At 36.9% G+C, this 26388-nt stretch overlaps 1 protein-coding gene across 2 annotated transcripts in view; it reads right to left on the bottom strand.

Moving 5' to 3' along the window:
- Positions 1-26388, bottom strand: part of Galphas (G protein alpha s subunit) — a 40573-nt gene that overhangs the window by 4852 nt on the left and 9333 nt on the right. For both annotated transcript variants that reach the window (XM_070310076.1, XM_070310075.1), the window contains 5 exons: positions 26073-26127; positions 25052-25171; positions 16262-16359; positions 1127-1181; positions 842-915 (listed from right to left, as the gene is read on the bottom strand). In XM_070310076.1, coding sequence (XP_070166177.1) covers positions 842-915; positions 1127-1181; positions 16262-16359; positions 25052-25171; positions 26073-26127 — 402 coding nt within the window. The remainder of the gene's footprint in view (positions 1-841; positions 916-1126; positions 1182-16261; positions 16360-25051; positions 25172-26072; positions 26128-26388) is intronic.

Here is a 26388-nt window from a genome sequence, read left to right on the forward strand (position 1 = left end):
TGCGCCGTCAGACTTCCATTTGTTTCGCTCTCTTCAAAACTCCTTGCGTGGAATAACGTTAAATTCAGATGAGGCGGTAAATCAGCACCTTGTTCAGTTTTTCGCCAATAAAGACAGGTCCTTCTACGAACGGGGAATTATGAAGCTCACCGAAAGATGGCAAAAGGTCATCGAATAAAACGGAAAATATATCATTGATTGATCTTTGTTCTTTATATACATAAATAACTTTGAAAAACATACAAAAAATACGCAATGACTTTTTACTCAACCCAATATATAAAACTATAAATTTTATTATTGAATTTCTTTTGACTCTTTAAATCTTTGAATCATTAAACCTTTAGAGATGATTATTTGAAATTCATAACATATGGATTTTTTTAACGAAAAACATTATGGCGTTTAAAGCCATCGGTAGACATATTTCTCGATGAGTGTTTCTTGGAGAAGCGTCGGATTCGTATACCCCGTGAAATGTCTACACGAGTACAGAAGGCGAAGCGACAAAGAGATAGTGGGCCTATAGAGAATAATGTGGGGCGCCGTAACGTGACCTGCCTGCGAGTGAACGCAAAAAGGGAAAATGTTACAAAGTTGCGGAGGCGTTAACGCGGTTAACGGATTTCAGCTTACACATTATAACAGTGTAAGTCTTGCCGGCACCGAGCGTAACAATACACAGGCAGAGGAGGCTAGCTAAGATGCCGCCGCCGCAACCGCCACTGCCACCGCCACCGCCGCCGCAGCTTTGCGTTTATATTTACCGTCGGCCGATGTAATATGTCGGCTATATATAGTCACACGACATTGGAGCAAAGCGTGTCGCACTAGGACTTACTGAAAGTTCACTTTATCGACCTGAAACCGCGTCTCAAAGATGCCAGACGTGAGAACTCGACACCTCAGAATATCCTGAAACAGAACGCGGTATGTTAGCATGCGGTGTAGTATCCTTTGTCGGGTGTCAAGGAACGAATCGAAAAACGGAGTAATTTTAATTATTTTTAATTTTCTACGCTACCGATAAGTGGCGAAAAGATCTTTGAAAAATTTCCCTCACACAGCAAATAAACCGGTGTTCGACACTTGGATTTATATGAAAGGAAGACTATGTGATAATTACCTGTTCCGTGGGCGTGTAATCCGGCTGTTTTACGATGGCTACCTTATCTAGAAAACTGAAACAGAAGGAAACAATAAAAATTAGTAAATAATTTCTAGCGGTAATTTCTTTAATTATTCGAGATTTATTCAATGTTTCATATTTTTTTTTTTTAATTTTTTCTTTATTGTCAAAAAAAAATTATCTTTCTCGCACATATATACAGAGTGTCCCCAATTTAAATGGCAAAACAATAAGTACGTGCCGTTGCGTCTGTAATATTCTTTGAATATTTCGTGCCGCATAAAGGGACAAAGAACGCAAATATTGGGTGATTGCATAAGTTCGTGCCCGATTTAAATATAAACTTCAATAGATTATATTTTAGAGATAACACTTTTATTAATCAATTATATAGTCTCCATTCTTTTCTACAATGGTTTTCCAACGATCTATAAGCTTGTCGATTCCATTTTTGAAGAAAGAACTTGGTTTTTCTTGAAAAAAGTTTGTAAGGTGGTTTTCGACAGCTTTCTCGGAATTGAGATTCTTACCATTTAAACTATTCTGCAAAGATCGGAACAGATAAAAATCTGAAGGCGCAATATCTGGAGAATATGGCGGGTGCTGCAGAATTTCCCATTGCAACTCCTGCAGTTTTCCTGCAGCTTATTCCTTTCAGTCAGGAGATGCGGCACCCACGTATCAAGCTTGGAAATGTATCCAAGCTTGTTTAAATGACGAAAAGCGGTTGTATTATCGATGTTCAGCCTCTCAGCAATATCCTCAGTTGTAATCCTTGGGTTTCTTTCCACTAAGGCATGCACAATATCATCATCGATGCCAGAAGGCCGTCCAGAACGGGGTTGATCCTCCATGTTGAAATCACCATTTCGAAATCTGCCAAACCACTTTTTGACTGTTCGGAGAGCAGGAGCGCGGTCGAAATAAACGCTTTGAATATTTTTTTGTGCAATCCCAACACTCACGCCTTTCCGAAATTCATATAGCATTACCGCAAATGCACCTTTTCGTTCTCCATTTTTAATGATTTCTCTTATGCACAAATGGACTTATCTGAACAATATCTGACGCTAAATTGACATAAGACAACGTCATCTATTCGGTGTAAGCAACAATTACTACACGAAAACAATAGAACTCCGCCATGCAGTAACTTAATGCCATCTATGAAAATCGGACACGAACTTATGCAATCATCCAATATATTCAATGCGCGTTTTATAAGCTATTATCAATATGAGAATAAATCATTGCAAAATTTTATTTCTATTTTTCGGAAAAATATCCACTATAATTTTATAAAATATATACGTTTCGAAAATCTCGCGACAGAATATTATTTGCATTATATTGTATATGCATAAAAAATACCGATGAATCCTTTTCTCAGATTATTATTTCCTGATAAATATCTTAATCCATCAAACGCGGTGTGTCAATCTACAAATAAAAAGAATGTAAAATATAATATATATATCGAATATTCGACGAAACAATCAAACGAATTCGTCAAAATCACGTTGAACTAGTTTCGCGATCGATGCGGGTCATCCGCGATAACAATCATTGTCAATCAACCGCATCGTTATCGTGAGAGCCATTCCGTATATGGTCGAAACATGTCTGTTTTATGTGATGTAGATGCGAATCAAGTTTTCGACGACGGGGATTCCAGTTCCACATTTTCTCGAACATAAACAATCGCTCTAATTGTAAGAAACCTAGAATGGTGCTTATTACACATCGCAAGGCTTATTTTGAAAAAAAAAAAAAAAAAAAAGACGTCGATAATTTTTATTAAGATAATTGCGTCGAGCTGTATTTTATCGAGATCCAGTTTGAGTTACGCCATGCTGAAGAAAATTTACATTATAAAAAAGATATCAAAATTATCGAAACACATCGAGGCAGGACGATTTCATAGTCATGGCATTTTTCTTCGCGAATGTATTATGAAAATTTATTTTTATCAATTTTTTCGCAAAGTATATGTAAAATATACATATGATATATATCTTTACATACGCCTTGATACATACGTACCGGGAATTCCTCTTAAAAAACATTCGTACATCTTCAAAATCAAAAGATATACCAGAAAAAAAGCTGCAAATCTAAAGCTAATCTTGATAATAAAACTATTTTTTTCTATATTACTTTTTCTCCCAATTATTTGAATTATATCTCGATATATTTCTTATATATATAATCTCAAAATTCGACATCGAATATAATAAAATAGAACATCACAAGAAAATTATACTGAATTTAAAAAAATTATAAATATATATATGCGAGTAGTTAGCACTCATCAATCGCGATCGAGTAATCCGAATAGGAAAATTTTAACGCGTTCGAGCTTTTAATCTCTTTGAGCATCAACTGTGGAGTTCATTTAGAATTTTTTACGGTCCGCTTTTAGGGATAAGACGTATAATAGCAGCGGCAAAAAGGGCGCTCCTCGAGAAATGTATTTGAAGCGTATAAAGTACTACTCTCCACCGATTTTTTTTTTTTGTCTTTGATGATTATCTTTTCGTTTAAAAGAATAATTCGCGATCTGTATCATTAAAAACCAACAGCGGAATGCAAGACCTATTTCCACGTGAATAATAAAGCATATTAATAAGTAACGTTGAACGGTATTGTTATATTTATTCGCGAAGATATCATCGCATTATAGCAACCACAGACATATATATAGGGTGTCCTAGATCACCTGCACACCCCTTTTCTTTCAAAAACTAAGCATTTTAGAGAAAAACGTTTTCAATAAAAATTGTATGGTTTTAGGGGGAACATAAGATGGTGTCATTGGTTTGACCTTGGATGGGCATCGTTAAGGTCAAGTCAAGGACACCTTTAATTTCTTAAATGGAACCTCCTATTTTTTATTGCATATTCTTATAGCTTATGTCGAGAGCTTTCCAAAACACTATAATAAAGTATTTTTTCATAAAGTACTTTTTGAGTTATTTTATATTTTAATCTGACATATTTTGATATAAGAAATAAAATATTTCGCAAAATATTCAGTTTTCGATAATCTTACCGTAATACTTTCATGTACAGAATAATGAGACAAATCAATTAGTATAAAAAATAATTGTTTTTAAGAAAATTATTTACAATGTATTTTTTTAAACAATTTTCTTTTTTTTTTTTTTTTTTTTTGCACTAATTGATTTGTCTCATTATTCTGTATATAAAAGTATTACGATAAAATTATCGAAAACTAAATATTTTACAAGATATTTAATTTTTTATATCAAAATATGTCAGATTAAAATATAAAATAACTCAAAAAGTACTTAATGAAAAAAATGCTTTATTATAGTGTTTTGGAAAGCTCTCGAGATAAGCTACAAGAATATGTAATAAAAAAATTGGGGGTTCCATTTAAGAAATTAAAGGCGTCCTTGACTTGACCTTAACGATGCCATCCAAGGTCAAACCAATGACATCATCTTACGTTCCCCTCAAAACCATACAATTTTTGTTGAAAACGTTTTTCTCTAAAATGCTTAGTTTTTGAAAGAAAAGGGGTGTACGGGTGGTGTAGGACACCCCGTATACGTATTCTTATACGCCCTCTGTAGAACAGTGGGATAATAATAAACCATCGTTATTCGTTATCGATCTTACGATTATCGCTCGCGGTGTATGATATTCATCAGATTATATAATTATATCGGTTATACGATACCACGTTACATTATATACGTATCTCCGATTCGCTGGAATAGAACTGCGGAGAATAATAATAAACCGTATTATCACATTTGCCATCGATTTCCCGTCCGTGTCGCGATAGCGTATCTCGTTATATCCCTTCGTGTAACCGAAATTGCCGAAATTATTTTCGTATAACACATTTATTGACTATCCGATTCTTTGAGACGGGAGAGAGCAAGAATGTGTATGTGTGTGTGTGTGTGTCTATATGTGTATAGTTTTATCGATACAGAAAAGAGAAGGAAAAGCGCGCGTCCAGCACGTACGCGAATCATCGGGTAGTCGTTTTCAGCGTTATCAGAGGTCGGTCGTTCGGGCCTTTTGGACAAAGTGTCAACCTTCCTCTTTCCATCGAACTGGCGTTCCTAGGTCGGCTGGGCTTTAATTAGTTGCGCTCTCTCTCTCTCTCTCTCTCTCTCTCTCTCTCTCTCTCTCTCTCTCTCTCTCTCTCTCTCTCAGTCACCCCTTCCTTAGCGACACTATTGCTTCAAGAAGTCTCCGACCGTGACAACGTAGATTATGCGGCAAAATTCTATAGAAAACGCGTCGACGATAACGCGTACACGGAGAACGGAAGCGGATGCTGAAAAAGGGTGGAATATCGAGAGCGCTCAGGGAGCCCTTCCTCTCCCCCTCTCGCTCCCTCTCTCTTGCCATTTCGTGTCCTGGTGTTCCTGTTCGCTCTCACCCCCTTCCCACCCCACTCTCTCTTTCTCCCTTTCCCCCGTGCGTCTCCATCTCCATTACCCTGCCGGAGAGAACACTTATACATACGTGCTAACGCACACACATATCTGATTCTCTTTGCCTTTCTCTCATACTCGCTCTTATTCACTCGCGCACGCTCTTCTCTCTATACCGGGATCCTCTCCCTTCGATCCGTCCACCCTCCCTATGCGCCGAGGGTGGAGGAGGGTGCCCACCAAGTGGGAAAATCGATCCTCGGCGATGTCCTACCCTAACCTCAACCCCTCGGCCTCACTGGGTGTGCATACACGCCCCTCTGGCACCCACTTTCCGATCCGGGTCATGGGTCACTGCCACCGCTCGCTTTGCGCTCGCCGTCAAACCGTGAGAGTTTAACACCGCGTGCACGCTATTATAGCGCGAAGAACGCTAGAAAACACGTCCCTCCTTACGAGATAATTAAACATGTCTGTATATCAAGTAAAGGAGAGGAGAAGAAAGTTGCGTAGGATGATATAGATGCTAATTGAAAACACTATGACTACAAAACTCTAATCATACAGATATATTAGGTGTACAACTTTGCTTCCGCCGTTTTCCTATAGATGGCTTTAGCGGTAAGTAGTGGTCGAAATAAATAGATCATAGACGTCATGCGATAAACTTGGGCATCTGTCAACATAACCCCATAGAAACATTAGTCGATTTGTGTCTGCGTTATAAAGTTATTCTCGATTGAAAATGTCAGTTTACGAACCAAATTCTCGTCATTTGCGGGAGGTTTTAATTTTCTCCTTCAATATGAAGAAATCTGCGGCTGAGGCTCATCGAATGCTTTAAAATACTTATGGTGAAGCCGCTATTAGCGAAAGAACGTGTCGTGAGTGGTTTCAACGCTTCAAGAACGTTGATTTTCACGTCGAAGACCGGCATAGCGGTGGAAGAGAGAAGGTTTTCGAAGATGCAGAATTGGAGGCATTACTTAATGAAGACTCGAGTCAAAGTCAAAAAGAATTGGCACGATCATTAGGAGTGGACAATACTTTGAATCATAAATGTATAACCAGTTTTTTACAATAAAGCCTCGAATTTCGGGAAAAAAAAACGGCGGAAGCAAAGTTGTACACCTAATACTTGTGTGTATAACAATTTTCTTCCTAAGGTAAACACAGTTCTAAGAGTCCGAAATCACACTCACACATTAATCACGAAACTCATCCTTTCGAAATGTTTTTTTTTTTTCCCGTACAAAAGCGTCAAATATTTTTGTGTAAAAATATGTGTATTTAAAAAATATTTTCGCAAGCCTAATAGAGTACATTATTATACGAGAAGCTATCAAATGCTATACAACTGCTTCGCTATTTATAGGAAAAATAAGCCCCGAGTTCCAATAGCGCTCGCGATATAAAAAAGAAAAAGATCCGCGTGTACATATATATATATATATATATATATGTGTGTGTGCATATATGTGTGAACGACGTATAGGCTCGCGAGAAGGTAGGTCATGGAATTGGCGCGCTCCGACAGAATTCAGGGTGTCGACCTCCAGAGAATTGAAAGAGGAAGGAGGTCGTGACCCACTGGCTCCGCCGTTGCAGAACGATTTTCTCGTTATCGTGCCCGTGTTAACCCTCCGCCGAGACCTTGAGATGCGCAAATGTGACAATGCATTGTCCGACAGCGCGAACACCATGTTAAACATTCGTATAAAGTAATGTTGAAATTTAATCTCGGGATCATGACATATGGAATTATTCCTTTCGCCAAGATAAATAATCGTGTACAAATTTTCTATATTAAATGAATTATATATATAATTATTATATTAATCTCGATTAATGTGATAAAATATCGATATCGATGCATAAATTTATATGCGTTTCTTTCTCGAGACATCTTGAAATCTAATTACGAAATAAAACATAATTTACTTCTTCCATCAATGATATATATATATATATGCAGGGTTGGGAACGTTACTCTATAAAAGTAACGCGTTACCGTTACCGTTACTTGGAAAGTAACGATTCGTTACTTTTTCGTTATGTTTTTATTTTTTTGTAATGCTAAAATAAGCTATTAGATTATGAAATTATTTAATAATCAATATTAAATGTAATAATCTACGTTACAATTAAAAACTCTAAATTAGTCTCTATATAGCGAGCGTTTTTTATATTAAACTTATTTAATGATTCTAATTTTTTATGTTAATATCTTTACTTTTTAATACACTTATCTTTGTAAGAATTTAAATTGTAATTTACAAGTTTCAATTTTGTCGAAAATTTTTATCAAACATTGTTTTTAAATATTGATAAGAGAAATATTGATATTATTAAGAGTGTATCCCAATATTCACTGTCAGTATTGTAAAATCTATAATTTACGTTACTATATATCTTCAGTACTGGCAGTGACTATCAGAATGCAGCCTATGATAGAAGGCTACAAAATATTTTTCAAAAAATATATCTATCGAATAGATATAAGTTACAAACAGAAGAAAGTAACGATCGTTATCGAAAAAAAGTAAATTGTAACGGTAACGACGTTACAAGTAACGCGTTACTTCCCACCTAACCTGTATATATTATGTATATTATACTTCGCGATATCAATTGCAGTTCTTTTACATCGGAGATGCATATGGTATTCCGTGTCAAGAAATGATCATCACGTATGTATAAAAGAATTGATGCTCCTGATACTTTTGAAAATATGATACGAAATCTAGCGAAAAAGATACTGAAAAAGCAAGCCGCACCGAGAAATGTCACAGAACCGTATCTGTTTTATTAGAGCATTGTGTATATGTGTGTCACAGAAAAAGAAAGCTTCTAATGATATCTCAATCGAACCTTTTTACATTTCCGTTGCGTTCGTTTAATTATTTCCTGTCGGCTCTCCGTGTTTTCGTCCAACTTTGTCGTTGCGAAAGAGAAGGACAGAGAGAGAGAGAGAGAGAGAGAGAGAGAGAAGGAGAAGAGTTTTCCAGCGATCGACAAAACGTCGCGTTGAATTTTTCAACCGTCTCCGATTAAAGGTTAAACGCTCGACATTCGCTGGCGAGGGATTAATTCGCGACGACAAAGCGCGGGAAAACGATGAGAAAGCTAAATCGTCGGCGATAATGGATGGTGTCGAAAGCGCGTTTCATGTCCTCAGGCAGCAACAGCTATCTGAAGCCCCTCCGCGTTAAGTTCCGATTGCGTGTTATTGAGTCTGGTGTACAATACCACTATGTGTACATTTATATATCAAGTTTATTAATCTAAAAGGAACTCGTGGATAATGAAAATGGAAGTAGATGGAAGATTTAATAATAATCGACTTCGTAATTAAGATTATTGATCACAAATGACATTAACCACCGATTGTTCATCTAATTCCTCTTGCCCTCTTGCTAATACGTACGTATATATGTACATATGTATGCAACTCTCGAGACACCCCGTACGCAGGACCGGTGGTCGGAGAGCGGGTAAAGGCTCGTACACACTTGCAACAAAACATCCTAACTGCAACATAATCGTAAACAAGATCGGATGGGGGTGATGTTACCCGTACATGTTTGAGAAAAGTTGTCACCCGAACCGAACGTCGTCGCGAACAAGAACATTCTTGCGTCCCACTATGTTCGTGGCAGTCATGAGATAACACTCAAAATGGACAGAAGTGTCGTAGCTGCAGCAGCATATATTTATATATTTATTCATTTGTTTGCTTGTATCGAGCCAAGCATCATTTCTCATTATTTTGTGATAATAATTCTGATTTTTTGGATTCCAGAGCAAATCTTTTTCTTTGTAAATAGTTGCTTTCCATTTACATCAAAGCTCAGATAATTCTCACTTGTGACGCCATTATTCAATTGAATGCATGTTCCTTTTGATGCTAGCAAGTGAGATTCAACTGAGTTTTTTTACGTGGTTTCTGCACACGATCGAGACCGTGTGCTTTAGTGAGTCTAATAGACTCACATTAAAAGTGAGGTTATGAATCTATATTATTATGCGATAGCTTTGTTACCAAAATAAGCAGGTCAATGACGTCATTGTCTGAGTATGAAATACTCACATAACTGAGTGACTCATTGTCAGTATCACTTGAGTGCAAATGGAAAGAAACTAATATCAATAAATCGTAGAGTAGTTTCTTCGTTCCATTCCATGCTGAACGCTAGTATATACTCAAACTACGTACTAGCGATAGTGGCGACTGATGCAGACTGATGCAAGCTGTGTTACGCTCATTTGTTTTGAAGCCCGTCCAAACGACGCGTAATCACACGGCGTGACATCTTTTGATGCGGCGCAGAAATACCGATAAGCGACGGGACGCAGTGTAACTCCACCGCGAACATTTATGTTGCACTTAAATGTTCGGTGCGAGGTTACGGGGTATCGTCCATACATTGCGACGGCGTTGCAGTTACGATGTTTTGTTGCAAGTGTGTACGAGCCTTAACGGTTTAACTACTAGATCTACATAAAACATGTAAATGTGCAGGGTTGACGTATACAATCAGTATACGGCTTATGCATTAAACCGCTCACGAATCCATCGCGTTATTCAACGCAAGGGGTATAAGTTGCTCGCTTGAATTAGGGTTGCAGGAGACCCAAGACAAGACAATATTCGCAAAAATATTGTATCGGTCTTGAAAATTTTAATCTTGTCTTGGTCTTGAGAGGATTTTTGTATCAAAGATCTTGCCTCGTCTTGTCTTGCCTTGATTTTATTTACAGTTTTTATTTAACACTAAATTATTTGTCAGCTTGATAAAAAACAGAAAATAGTAAGTATATCTGATTTCTTCCGTTATCCGAAGCGCCGAGCACGATTTTCGTTTGTTCTTCACCGCGTATGCTCACGTCTCGATTGTGCAGACGCGGTCTAAAAACGAAAACCAAGCTCTTCCGTTGAACATGCAAACATTTCCGAAAGTCATAATGAAAGTTCGGAAATAAGTGCCGTTAAACAATGCGCATAGAAAACTTATTTTAAGTATGAAACAAGAAACAATGAAAAAATCGGCGTACGTTTATTATGTCAAGAAGAAAATGTGATTAAAGAAATAAAAATGAAAAATAGTAACACTACTGGATTAAAAAAACATTTGCAGAAAGATCATAAAAAAGCATATGAAGATTTATTTGGATTAAAAGCAATGAAAAATAAAATATTGTCAGAGAAACAAAAAGCGAGATAGATATATTTTTAAACGTAAGTATTGAAATTAAACTTTATAAATTAAGTAATATAAAGTAATTAATTTGCGCTATTTTTACGTCACATTAAAGTGCGTAATGATAATGATGCGCAGACTCTTTAAATTTAAATTTTTTAAAGTTTTTAAATTTATAAATGTTTTTATTTACTAACAATAAATAAAATTTTTCGTCTTTCTCGCCTCTCTATTTCCATATTAATTAAAATCTCCGTTCAGAGATCGGGAACAATTGGATAACTTTTTTTAAAAACCAAGACTTCTCGATAAGATCAAGAATCTTGATAATTTGTTTTGGTATTGTCTTGATAATTAATTTAAAATCTTGCCTTGATCTTGTCTTGCAATTCAAGATGGCAAAAAGTCCCAGAATATATATAATGTAATTTCTTCAAAATCGCTATGTGTGTATATCTCGTGAAAGACGAGGTAAAGCGCATGGTACGGACGCCGATATATCCGATAAATGAAAGAGACTCAGATTCGTCCGGAAGGGACATTTCGAGATTCCTGGATTCGAAAGAAAGAGAATTATTACAGACGATATTCACGTATCGTTGTTCGCCCTTTGTACATTCTGACGATTTGCAGATCACCAGATCGCGCGTGATTTCCTCCGCCGTGTAACAAATTGAAGCTCCGGCGAACACTGTGCGACCGTTCGCTCGAATCGCAAATATTTAACGAATCTGGCAATTCCAGCCGCCTAACGTTGCCGACACGACGTGCGACGGCTCTCAACGTCAAACATTAAACATTCTCTCTTTGCTTTCCGTATTTCGGCCGATTCGAGAAACGAACTTCTCTCTTCTACTCAAACCAGAGAGAAAGAGAGAGAGAGACAGTCTGATGTTGACTTTCGTCATTCGATTAAAAAACGCTAATTTTCCATTTTCTTCACTTCTCCGTCGGATTTTTCTCACCGTATTTCCTTTCGCGGATTCTTTGATCGATCGTCGCGAAAGGCATGCGTCGTTCAAAACAATTCGCTAAGGGATGAAAAATTCCTATCATTGCTAGCAATTTCTTCATTCTTATAATTATTTTCAAAATAAAAATAAAAAATCACGGTTCGCTCTATAATCGTCTCATAAATTATATATATATAATGATAGATCGAGACACGTTTAAACCGTAGTTACATAGATGCAAAAAAAAAAAAAAACGAGGCGAAAATAAAATATTTTGATTGGGACAAATGATTACTGCGACAAATTTTATCCTTTATCTCTCCTTTCAATTATACTTGGAATTTCTTTAATTCAACATTTTGGCCCATCACAAAATACACGTTCCGTTAAGCGATTCCATTATTTTCAGGGTGTTCATTTGCGAGATAAGATAAAAAAAGAGAAGAGAATCTCTCGCTCCCTCGGCACAAAGCAACGTATCGACGACGAGAGACGGAGATAGATAGATAGATAGATAGATAGATAGATAGATAGATAGATAGATAGATAGATAGATAGAGAGAGAGAGAGAGAGAGAGAGAAACTCGCACAAGAACGACTGTCTATGCAAACATTTAGCTGGCCGCGTATATAGCAGCATCAATGTATAATCCATACGATATAGACCCGTGTATCTAAATATAGCGGCGCGTGTTCCCTTTTTTAAGACTCGTCCGGGTGTGTTATCGGTGTAATTGAAACGTCGCTCTTATTGCTATAAATCGAGATCGAGACCTGGCCGGTTAAAATACGGCAACGACCCGCCCGCCCGTCACAATCACGGCATTACGCATCTTTCATCGAGTTTTTCTCCCCCCTCCCTCCCTCCCCCCCCCCCAACCGCCATTTCACACGCGGCAGTCGAACATTAATAAAGATCATCCAACCCGGAAATAATATCCACCGTATCAACAATCGATAATTACATCGTTGTTTTCCACACGCTGACTCAGACTTGGAAATATTTTCGAGATATACAGTCTCTCTCTCTCTCTCTCGCCCCCCCCCCTCTCTCTCTCTCTCTCTCTCTCTGTCGTACTTAATACGCATAAGGAGATTACGCTGATCTTCTTTTCATTTTTTTTCTTTTCTTTTTATCATTATGTCACACGCGCGCGCTTCTTTAAAAAAAAAAGAGAATTCTTTTCGGCAAAAATAGAACGGGCGACGATTGCTTGAAATTAAAAGTAAAATTAAAAAAAAAAAAAAAAAAAAAGCGACAGTGTGTGTCTTCCCGTTACTTCTCTTCCCCGTGCAAAAATTCAGCAGAGGACTCGCACGATATATCACTGTGTTACAGATAATCTGAAATAATTCAGTGCATTCGCAAAGCTGTGCGAATCTCGGCATATAATGAAATTATATGCCTTCGTCCTCCTTCCATAAATTACATTCGTGGATTCGTCGATGTGTATCTTTGCAAAAGAAGGAGAGAGAGAGAGAGAGGGGGGGGGGCGACTAAGCGCAATCGCAGAAATGCGTCCGTAAGTCCGTTGTAGTCTTGCATCTCTATCGTCTACGAGTATGCTGGGAGGCGCGCTTATATCTCACCAGCGCCGGAGAGCTGCCTAAAAATACGACGTGCTATTTTTAACGTCAACGTGATTCCCACTGCACACGAGAGAGGACGGAAACCGCACCTCGCACCGGTGCCGGTGGGGAGAAAAAAAAAAGAAAGAGGGAGAGGGAGAACACGCGGGAGAAATCCGCGATAATATGATTACGAGCGGCACGAAACATTGACAGGAGAGAGAGAGAGAGTCCCGTTGTGGACGGGACAAATTTAGTCATATACCAAAGTTCAAATGGAGAATTTTGCTCAAAAATATATATATAAATACATATCCTATCCCTACCTCCCTCCCTCCCTCTCTCCCATCCCGCCTATCTCACCAATTGTTTAGGTTTTAGGTATTCTTTTTTGTGCGTGTATGTGCGTGCGTGACCGCATGTGTATTTGTGTGTGTGTGTGTGTAGCGCATTATTAAAAAATACAAAAGTCGTGCCGGAATTTTTCTCCGTTCGTCCCCGATTCTCGGAATAATTGTTCGATTATAGTTTGTGATAATTTGAGTAAAATTTTCTTGAATATCTTTTTTTATTTTTTGTTAAATTAATAATTAATTAGTCAAAATTATGCCAATAAAAATCAGCACAATGCTTTTACGATGATGTTATGCGATTCTACAAAAACTTATTCCCAAATATATACATACGGTATGCTGTCAAATTGTTTGATAACCGGTTGTGAAATGCAGTCAACCCATACAGCACCGCAAGATTGCAACAACATTTTTCTGCAAGATTGCGACATTGCAGAAACATTGCGAAATGTTGCTGCAACGATGTTATGATATTACAGCAACAGTAAAATGTCCGCCTACAGAAATATTGCAATATAATATTGCAGCAACATAGCAATATAATATATGTGCAATAATGCTTTATGTATATTTATCGACATAATGTTCTTAATATGTAAAAAAAAAAAAAAAATAAGAAAAAATTAAGAATATAAGAGTCAGCATCTAGTGTGTATATAGATTTTCTGTATTATAATAATAACGAAATTATAAAATGTAAATTTTTGGTTACACATTCGACTTGCTTCAGTGACAGAGAGTATCTAATAAGAGAAATAAGAAAAAACTCAATTTGCAATTGTGTAAATTTGCATTCTCTTTGTATCCGAAATATTCAGATATCCGAATGCAAAAAGATTGTCGTGGATTTACGCATACAATGAGTTTTTTCACATCTCTCTCGTCTTTATATAATCTCAAAATTTATTTATTAAAATCTGAAGTATCTTTTGCATATTAGAAAATTATTATCAAATTTTTGATTTTATATAAGAATGGAAACTATTAAAAGAATTCTTAGTCCAATGTCTGAAACCCCCGTGTTGGGGTTATATCCTACAACTTAAACTAATAAAAATAATTATTATATCTTTAATCTTATTAGCCGCTCTTTGTAAACTTTATATAATCACCGTGACTAAAAATTAAATGCGGAATAGAGATAGCGCAACATGCGCCGCATAGCGGTAAACGAATGAACTAGCGATTATTGAATACTTTTTTTGGAATATTTTCGTAATGTTGCTGTAACATTGCTCGAGTTATATTGTAAAATAATGTCTTTGCAATATTTCTGCAACATTAAACTGCAATATGCAATATTGCAATGTTGCAGCAATGTTGTTGCAAGCTTTAGTGTTGTATGGGAAATGCCGATTGTTGGCTTCTCGTCGCCATTTATGCCGAAGATTTACGCCTTTCTTTCTTATACGTACGTAAAAATAAGATCTGCTTCAATATAATCCTCGCCTTAGGTTTAACGTACCAACTATTGCATTCGATCGACTATTGTTCATTCCTCGAGTCGTCAGATATACACTCGCAATCGTAATCTCATCGAATTACGTTTTACGTAACTAAATCAACGCTCGTATCATCGAATTAGCATTAGAAAAAAAAAAGGAAGCACGAGATTGGGTCAATTCGTCGAGAGAACCCCGTGGATAAACGAGTGGCCCCTATTAAAGCGATTACCTCGTTAAGACATTGTCTCTATTGGCATTAAATCGGTGTCACAAGCCTATGAATATACATATACATCGCGTATACATATACATATGTATTCCGAACGCGCTTTTCGAAACTTTGTTCTCATGTCTAAGAATAAAACTCTAAAAAGCCATAAGTGACAAAAGGGAGTTTCTCGGAAACTATAAACGAGGACACAATGTTTTCAACGATGAAAATCGTGGCCTCTGTGTATATTCTACAAGTTTACTCGATTTTTAAATAATTTATAATAAACTCTCGTGTATGTTTTTTATTCATTTCTGACATAAACGAGGTGTATCGTATTGTTAAAAAATCAGTTGAAAGAGATGACACAACACTGACAATTAAAATAAATATATTCGTGCAAAACAAAATTTTAATTTAAATTTAAAAAATATGCGTATGAATATATTATTCACTAATAGCAAAGTAAAAAATTACGTCTGTTAAACAAAATTTGCTTGAATAAAAAAAAAAAAAAAAAAGACACGGCAAGCGCAATGTCGACAGATCCGATGCATGTTAACATTGTCGGCGTGTAAATGTTATTTTACGAATTTTCTTATCATATATCTATAATACATACACGCACAATTATAAATATAATACAATATATCATTTCTGAGAGAGCAGATTGCAATAAGTGTCTCGCGATTTTTCGTGTACAGAAAGATCCATCGATCGAACCAAGTCGATCCAGCAAGTCAATTGATATCGCGAAAAGCGCGTATTAAATATCATATGAAGAATATTTATTTGTTATCTAGACTTATGTTTATTTCGCTAGAGATCGTTAGGGGAGTATACGTATGTTTACATGGAAAATATGGGGCAACATCAACGCGGCCCATTGAGCGAACCGGTTGTGCTATTTTAAATTCCTCGCGACTTAATTTCGGACGTGACTTCAAGCTCTAACAAAAATTTATAACATGTAATGACTTACTATTTGGCGCAGTCAATGAGTTGATACTCGTTACTCCTCTCGAAGCTCTGCTGAACGCCCCGATCTTTCCAAAGGGTTTCGACGATTTCGTAGAATTCCTGAAAGAACAATAGAACAATATGGGACGACTAGATTCGATTAACGCTTCTGCAAATCTTTCGACGATACAGATTTAATTTATCTAATATCCAATCATCGAACTTATGTATATATTTGGTCGTAGAGATGCGCAGGGTAAAGGTCTCGTAAAGACAAAAGGTTGTTTTTAGAGCTCAAATTTATTGGATATATTTCTTTTCTTTCCACGCGAAAAGCTGCCAAGAGAGAGGAGAAGATTTTAATATCAGCCATACAATCGCTTTCTCTGTTTACTCTGCGACCTTGTTTATATTCGCGATACGTTTGGCGGCTTGACACAGAAAAGAAAGATAAATATATCCGAAAATTGTGTGCTCTAAAACAATTTTAACTTAATGACACATTTTCTTATATCATGAATATCTGAAAATGTTCATTTGTAATGCTACACTGAGAGACCAATTTCGTTAAATAAAACAAAATTATTTGATTGAACCATTTTGTTGACCGAACATGTAATTTGATTTTGTTTAATAAAAATTATGTTACTGGAAAGAAGTTAAATGTTACACTATCAAACTATTTTGCTTGCATGGAGTTGTTTATCTGAATAAAATTTTATTGTCGCGATAACAAGCTCATCCATCTCATCGCGTTCTAAATAATTGTATTTGTTACTTGAACTGAAATCGTTTATCATAAGCTATTTTGCGCATTCATGTATCACTGCGCGGTCAATTGTTATGCAGTGTAGTATGATGTGCAGTATACAGTGCATCTTCAATCATGGCGGATTCATCTGTCCGGGAAATACTGATCAGTCTCTCGTTAACGACGAGAGAATTGAAAAGTTGGAGAATATAATCTGTATATCTTTCTCTTATCGTGTCACAAGAGACACCTATCAAGTAAATTTCTCGTTGAATATGGATAAACTTTGGTCGATGTAACAATTTGCAAATGTAACTGCAGTTGGAAAATTTGGTAATGCTAACACACAAATGTGATTCAGTGAAGAAAATTAAAATAAAAAAACCAAACAAAAATTTAATTTTACACGATTAATAATTTTGTTCACTGAACCAAAATTTGTGTGTTAGTATTACCAAATTTTCCAACTAAATTTCTTTCTTGTATTAATTAAAGGATTTGTTTGCCCATATCCAAACAAGAGATTTAATTGATTCAAACAAATTTTATTTCATTCAACAAAATGGATCTCTCAGTGTATAATAAATATGTATTTTTTTTTTTTTTTAATTTTGTCGTAAATCGCACATATAAACAATCCTTTCGGCATTCTCCGCATATTGTTCATTCTGAAATACATGATCACGTTTCGAGGGAAAAGAGCGCAGCATATAATAAACTATTAATGTTTCCGGTGCTGTGCGAGCCTAGATCGTCAAGGATAAGAATACATCTCGTAAATCTGAAGTTTCGGAATTCCGTGCAGGTATGCAACGGGTGAGCAACCCGCGAACGCAAGTTCCTATAATACGATGTGAAGAGGCCCTGCTGACGAATCGAACGGCGCGGAGCCCCGCGATACACGACCTGTTCGCGTATATTTATAGTACATTTATCGCCGTTTTTATTGCACACCCAATCGCCGGGCTAATGTAACGTTTGACGTTTAATTCGTCGTCGCGAAAAACGCGCCGCTCGCTCGAAATTCGCGACATTGAAGAATGAAGCTAAACACGCGCGAAGTATACGTCGCAGATGCTGCTGTGAATATCATCGCGAAGGCTTTTGCGAGTTTTCGTCAAGTGATTTATTGACAAAAATTGATATAAATAATAAAACGATCGACATCTTGGCCAGTGATTTTATTCCTCTTTCTTTAGAACGCGATACTCAGAATTCATTATGCATTTTATATTACGATTTACATCCCGCCATTGTGTAAAACTATTGCCATGCAGAGATATCTAAAAGTGAATTAAGATCGTGATTTGAATTTTTTTACATAAATAACTATGGCCGTACAAGACTACGCGCTTCGCATTATTGGCGAAGGATATCGGGCCCATTAATAATTTAGATGTTATTGTGACGGAAAACTTGGTTTTCTCGACGTGCGTGGGCGATTACGCAGTAGGTTGACGCTTTGATCGTGGAGTTTCCGTTAATGGTATCAAAAGTCATACTTAAAAATAATAGAGTGAAACGGCGATTCTCGTTCCGATTCAAACTACCGTGAGAATATGTCTGGGATCAAAAGTTGAAAATCGCACACGTTATATTGGATGATTGCATAAGTTCGTACCCGATTTTCATAGATGGCATTAAGTTGCTGCATGGCGGAGTTCTATTGTTTTCGTGTGATAATTGTTGCTTACACCGAATAGATGACGTTGTCTTATGTCAATTTAGCGTCAGACATTGTTCAGATAAGTCCATTTGTGCATAAGGGAAATCATTAAAAATGGAGAACGAAAGGTGCATTTGCGGCATGTAATGCTATATGAATTTCGGAAAGGCGTGAGTGTTGGGATTGCACAAAAAAATATTCAAAGCGTTTATTTCGACCGCGCTCCTGCTCTCCGAACAGTCAAAAAGTGGTTTGGCAGATTTCGAAATGGTGATTTCAACATGGAGGATCAACCCCGCTCTGGACGGCCTTCTGGCATTGATGATGACATTGTGCATGCCTTAGTGGAAAGAAACCCAAGGATTACAACTGAGGATATTGCTAAGAGGCTGAACATAGATAATTCAACCGCTTTTCGTCATTTAAAAAAGCTTGGATACATTTCCAAGCTTGATACGTGGGTGCCGCATCTCCTGACTGAAAGGAATAAGCTGCAGGAAAACTGCAGGAGTTGCAATGGGAAATTCTGCAGCACCCGCCATATTCTCCAGATATTGCAACTTCAGATTTTTATCTGTTCCGGTCTTTGCAGAATAGTTTAAATGGCAAGAATCTCAATTCCAAGGAAGCTGTCGAAAACCACCTTACAAACTTTTTTCAAGAAAAACCAAGTTCTTTCTTCAAAAATGGAATCGACAAGCTTATAGATCGTTGAAAAACCATTGTAGAAAAGAATGGAGACTATATAATTGATTAATAAAAGTGTTATCTCTAAAATATAATCTATTGATGAAGTTTATATTTAAATCGGGCACGAACTTATGCAATCACCCAATATTAAAAATAATTTAATTAGAGGTATAATAAAGTTATGAGTTAGCGCGAATCTCTGATATAAATATGTAACATAAGCACAAATGTACAATATAATATTAATATTAATATTGTCTCGGATATAATATTAATAAATATTATTTCAAAATTTTCTAATTGGTGTAATAAATAAATAAATTATACGTAAAAACTGTATTAATAGCAGCTGTATTTTATAATTGAGAATTTCATCGTGATCAGCGATGACTTCTTGTAAGCGGTGCGAATTAAAACTTGTCGAGTAATCGCGGTGCAAGCATGCCCATCCGCATGCATAAATCAATGTCGAAACAACGTAAAGTATTATTAATTATTTGAACATCGCGCAGCTGCATCGCGCTTCTATCGCGCGATGATATTTCTGGCGAAATACAAATCTACACGAATTGCAAAACAGAGAGAAGTTTATAATATAACCGCTCGTATCTTTAAAAATCTTCCCCCCCCCCCAACTGAAATTTTCTCTCGGCGATAAAAATTATTAATTTAAATAATTGTTAATAAAAATTGTTGGAGGGTTGTTTCGAGATTCAAAATAAACATCGATTCTGAGGAAAAAAATTATTTTACACAAAATACCGAATAAATTTTACATCGATTGTTATACGATGACGATATAATGATAATCAGTTAATGCACTGAGAGATCCATTTTGTTAAATAAAACAAAATTATTTGAACCATTTTGTTGACCGAACATGTATAATTTGGTTTTATTTAATAAAAATTATATTACTGGAAAGAAGTTAAATGTTACACTATCAAACTATTTTGCTTGCATGGAGTTGTTTATCTGAATAAAATTTTATTGTCGCGATAACAAGCTCATCCATCTCATCGCGTTCTAAATAATTGTATATGTTACTTGAACTAAATCGTTTATCATAAGCTATTTTGCGCATTCATGTATCACTGCGCGGTCAATTGTTATGCAGTGTAGTGTGATGTGCAGTATGCAGTGCATCTTCAATCATGGCAGATTCATCTGTCCGGGAAATACTGATCGGTCTCTCGTTAACGACGAGAGAATTGAAAAGTTGGAGAATATAATCTGTATATCTTTCTCTTATCGTGTCACAAGAGACACCTATCAAGTAAATTTCTCGTTGAATATGGATAAACTTTGGTCGATGTAACAATTTGCAAATGTAACTGCAGTTGGAAAATTTGGTAATGCTAACACACAAATGTGATTCAGTGAAGAAAATTAAAATAAAAAACAATCAAAAATTTGATTTTATACGATTAATAATTTTGTTCACTGAACCAAAATTTGTGTGTTAGTATTACCAAATTTTCCAACTAAATTTTTTTGTTGTATTAATTAAAGTATTTGTTTGCCCATATCCAAACAAGAGATTTAGTTGATTCAAACAAATTTTATTTCATTCGACAAAATGGATCTCTCAGTGTATAAAAAAATTTCTCTCTTCGCTAATATATTTTTGTTTACGAATTAACAACACTATTGCACTACATATCGGTTCGTATCGGTCGTAGAGCGAAGGCGAGAAAGATAGTTTTCCCGAAAGGCTTGTCCCCGAAAACCGCAACGGATTCAACGTAAATTGGCAAGCGCTGTAGAACCTACATTCTCGTGCCCTTTTATCGTCCCACGAGTGTCACGAACAAACTTTGACAGGACATGATCGTCGCGACAGCAAAAGTCCATTCCGTATATCGAGAAACCGTTGCCTTCGCGCGTTGCCTCTCGCAGGCTAAGACAAATCGCCGCTTGGCAATAAACGACATACGACGGTTATATTAATAAATTCTCCTGTCGATGCTATTTCCACGCTTCCAACGATCGATGGACATGGACGGACGCATCGTTTGTCGATCCGTCCGTCTCCGCGCCAAGGATTGCCGGACGCCTATTACCGCGATTATGCACGTACTAATAATTTCGTCCAAACGCGTCATCTCTCAACGCCTAATCCTAAACGCCACCGGACAAGGTATTTGAAGATATATAAATTGGCTAAAAATACAGCGTGTCCTTGTAAATTCGTGTACAAGATAAAAGAGCGAAAGCGACTCGCGTTTCGAACACGATTGGATTCCTTTTAGTCGATGCATCAACATTTATATAATGTTAGCATTTATTATCGAACATTCCCAAGTCGTGGAGAAATTCTTTACATGAAATATATGATATAATACGGTTGCATTAATTTTTATTACCCTCGTAAAAATACCGTTCCAAGTAGATTATTTAACATTTCGAATACCGGCATTCACGGTTTCATAATTCGTCTCCTTACAATGTTCTCGCATCATCTCGATTATTCGCTTTTAAGTTAACATACGCCGATTACATCCATCGCACGAGTGAAGTACCGCAAAATATCGGTGTGTCTCGCATTTGTATACCAAAATTTAGGCCTAGGACTTTTCCCAAAATAAATTTTCGCATCCACGCGGGCGACGAGCACTCTCGCCTGCCCCTTCTTCCCTCTTCCTCTCTCGCGTATACATACAATACATATGTATTTAGAGAACCGGATGACAGTGACAAATTAAACGCGAATCGTGGAAGGCGTTGGCAGAAATTCGCGAAAAGTACTCTGGATATTGCTTTGTCTCCCGATCGGCGAAAATAGCGCCGGTGATTTGCCAAGTATATATACAACATTCGCAACAAGAGAGTGCGAGTGTGTGTGACTATTTATTTATTTATAATCGATACGATAAACAGCAGAAACACACTCTCGATACACTCTCGATATAACGCTCGTTCTATTTTCTCTACGTAATAAACTCCCGATATAATTGAATAGCTCGATGTGACAGCTCTTATCTTAAGAGAACTCGGGGAGAGACGATTAATTCAACTGAAATTTTTTCAAATTGAATATTAAATTTCCATCAATTCCGGGAAAAGTGAATTAGATTATTACGCGAGGTCATCCGATACCTTCGTCATATCGTTCAAATTTCGAACAATGACGAAAACACTCGTTTTAACGATTCGTTACGAGCGTGATATCTTAGCAGACAAATCGTAAATATCGGGCGAATCGTGAGAGCCAACGTGACGCAAGATTGACGTTTGACGTTTCGAAACGATTTAGTTCAATTAATCCGGATACGCATCGTCGAATCGGACGGTAAACGCGCCACGTGCCACAGATAATGGCCGATATATAAAAGTATACTATACGTGTACATGTGTGCGTGCGTACCTCGCGCTGAATGACGCAAAATGCGCAGATTATTTCGTCGCGCGACAATTTTATTTCGAGAGACGCCGCGTCACCTTTCCAGTCTGTTTAGCGCTTCCTGTCTCGGTTCTTATATTAAAACCGAGAATCTTAAAGCATCATGAAGATCGCAAGTTCTATGACGAACCTCATTAATAGTGTAATTCAAATATCAACTTGACTAATCACGATTCAATTAATGACTAATTAATTTTAGATCCATTAATTTCATAGCTATTTTTCATTCGATTAGTTTTAAAAATATCACACACACAAGCATACTTTCTTTTCCATTGATTTGTTAATAGCTAAGAGCATCTTTTTTTATCAAAATTCAAATAGTGAAATTCTTTAGACGGAGGGAAAAGGATCGATCTATGTAAATTCCTGTTACATATATAATACGTAACGAGTATAATAATCGCATGAATTTGCGAGACACATAATCGGGCGACATCGCGTATACGTACGTACGTACGTACCATACATGCGTGAGAAATGGCGCAGCACATCGTGGAGTACAGAACGCTATATAGAGCACTAACATGTGCGGTGGCTGTGTAAACATTGTAAACACTGATCGTGCCACGCGCAGTCGTTCTCACTGTTGACAATGAGAGATCGCGCTTACGTATCTCTGCGCGTATACGCGTTAAACGATATCGAATAATCGCGATGAGTTGGCTCAAGTGTTCTGGGACGCGTGACGTTAACGTGTGTAATAACGTGATGCGAAAAAAAAACTATCTATTATATCATTACGGATTACATTATATTGGGTGATTACATAAGTTCTCTCTCTCTCTCTCTCTCTCTCTCTCTCTCTCTCTCTCTCTCTCTCTCTCTCTCTCTCTCTCTCTCTCTCTCGTGCCCGATTTAAATATAAACTTCAATAGATTATATTTTAAAGATAACACTTTTATTAATCAATTATATAGTCTCCATTCTTTTCTACAATGGTTTTTCAACGATCTATAAGCTTGTCGATTCCATTTTTGAAGAAAGAACTTGGTTTTTCTTGAAACAAGTTTGTAAGGTGGTTTTCGACAGATTCCTCGGAATTGAGATTCTTGCCATTTAAACTATTCTGCACAGACCGGAACAGATAAAAATCTGAAGGCGCAATATCTGGAGAATATGGCGGGTGCTGCAGAATTTCCCATTGCAACTCCTGCAGTTTTCCTGCAGCTTATTCCTTTCAGTCAGGAGATGCGGCACCAACGTATCAAGCTTGGAAATGTATCCAAGCTTTTTTAAATGACGAAAAGCGGTTGAATTATCGATGTTCAGCCTCTCAGCAATATCCTCAGTTGTAATCCTTGGGTTTCTTTCCACTAAGGCATGCACAATATCATCATCAATGCCAGAAGGCCGTCCAGAGCGGGATTGATCCTCCATGTTGAAATCACCATTTCGAAATCTGCCAAACCACTTTTTGACTGTTCGGAGAGCAGGAGCGCGGTCGAAATAAACGCTTTGAATATTTTTTTATGCAATCCCAACACTCACGCCTTTCCGAAATTCATATAGCATTACATGCCGCAAATGCACCTTTCGTTCTCCATTTTTAATAATTTCTCTTATGCACAAATGGACTTATCTGAACAATGTCTGACGCTAAATTGACATAAGACAACGTCATCTATTCGGTGTAAGCAACAATTACCACACGAAAACAATAGAACTCCGCCATGCAGCAACTTAATGCCATCTATGAAAATCGGGCACGGATTTATGCAATCATCCAATATTATTAAAATAATTTACTATTTTATTTCGGATATATTAATATGTTTCTTTAGAACATGTGTAGTGCTAATTTAGACTTTGCGATAGATTTATGGATTCTTATGCGCGCATAAGCAGGATCCTGCAATTTAGAAGCAAACGCTGCGTGAATCAAGGGAATCGAAGGAGTAAAGATGAAATAAAATGAAATGAATTTCGCGAAAATTAAGGCAAAGATATGTAACGAGCGAATTAATCGTAGAGCGAGAAACAATTTAAATTCCACAAAGATTGAAATATTAAGTATATATAAATCGGGCTAAACATTGCATGGACAAAAGTTGCGAAGAAAAAAAGCTGGAAGTGTCACCGTTCTTTTCTCGTCTCGAGTCGATTGCACGCGCGAAATTCAAACGGTCTATTCTCTATTCAGAAAGCAACTCGTGATGCAACGTGTCCGGAGGCGATTGTCCCGAGGACTCTTTCTGTCTTTTGCGCGGGAAGGTCGATGAGTTATCGCGAGCGTGAAGGTGAAGCTCGTTTCTTCGTCTTGCGGCGTGGTAACGCAAACAAGACGGTGAGACTGACTCACCGGAGGATAATCGAAGTCTGGGGAAGACGAGACTTCCAGGATATAATCCATTCTGCTCTGGTTCGACGGATCCTCCAGCGAAACAGGCGGCGTTAACGTGCTCATCGCACTGGTTATCGTCTGCAAAAGAAATGACGTATCTCTTTTATCACGATGACACACGCTAGAACGTCAATCATTTAAAAAAAAAATAAATAAATAAATAAATAAAATATATATATATATATATATAAAATTCATAAAATATTATAAAAAAAAATTTTTCCTCTACATTTAAATTGTATAATTTTAATCGTACATTTGGATAAAATAACGATGCACTTTTCAACAAAGATATAAAAATGTACACATCTTTTCGTAAAGATATATGCCTGATACTCTCGGGCAGAGAGATCGTCTTTATTTTTTTTTTTTTTTTTTTTATATCACAATTCTTTATTTTTTTACATCACAATATTTTTTATCACAATTCGTTCGTAATTGCTGTCACGTTGCTAATTACTTCGCAGGAATTCCGTATGCAAGGGGAATAATTGGACGTGTAGCATAATTTACATTTAATGTAGTACAGCGTACGGAAGTGATTGCATTTTCCATAGGGGTTACACATAATCGCGCCCACAGTTAAACGCGTATTCGGATGACAAATCGATGACAATAACTCCACCGATTCAATTTCATATCGCGAATTTGCGTGTCACGTAACGTCGAGTCATTTCGTGCGCAACAATTTATATGAGTCTAAAGTAACTGAGTACAGAAGCGAACGCGGAATTTCTAACGTACAATTGGCGAAAAAATTCGAACGACTACATCGCCATGAGGGGAGGGAGGGAGGGAGGGAGGGGGGGGAGAACCGAAAAGAAGATAAAAAGAACCTGATGAATTATATAATTTTCGACTAAATTTATTTTATCCGAAAATCACAGCTATCGTCTTTTTTTTTTTTTTTTAATTTTATTTTTGAGTAATGGATATTAAATTTTTACGCAAAAGCATAAAATTTAATATATACACTTACCAAGATGGCGTCCCTAATGTTCTTCTTAATGTCCTCGATCTTTTGTCGCTTCTCCCTGCAAACATGCGAACACGTCAGATATTAGTATCGTTTAGAGACTCGGCGCCAAATTCATTGTCGATCGCGTAATTAACGTGACGATTAACAATGAATTGGACAGACGCGTAGATCGAACAAGCCGATCGGCAATAATGATCGAGTCACGTGCCGAATGAAGACGATAGCGTAGCCGCGCGCCTGTGTTCCTTTATCCGTATATTTTCAGAATAATTCAATAATTTTAGCGCCGATCGAGCGTCTGCTACCACGTGTTCGA

Source organism: Polyergus mexicanus, unplaced genomic scaffold (genome assembly GCF_030449975.1).
Source record: "Polyergus mexicanus isolate NDT 795.1 unplaced genomic scaffold, iyPolMexi1.0 SCAF_17, whole genome shotgun sequence".
NCBI classification, from domain to species: Eukaryota; Metazoa; Arthropoda; class Insecta; order Hymenoptera; family Formicidae; genus Polyergus; species Polyergus mexicanus.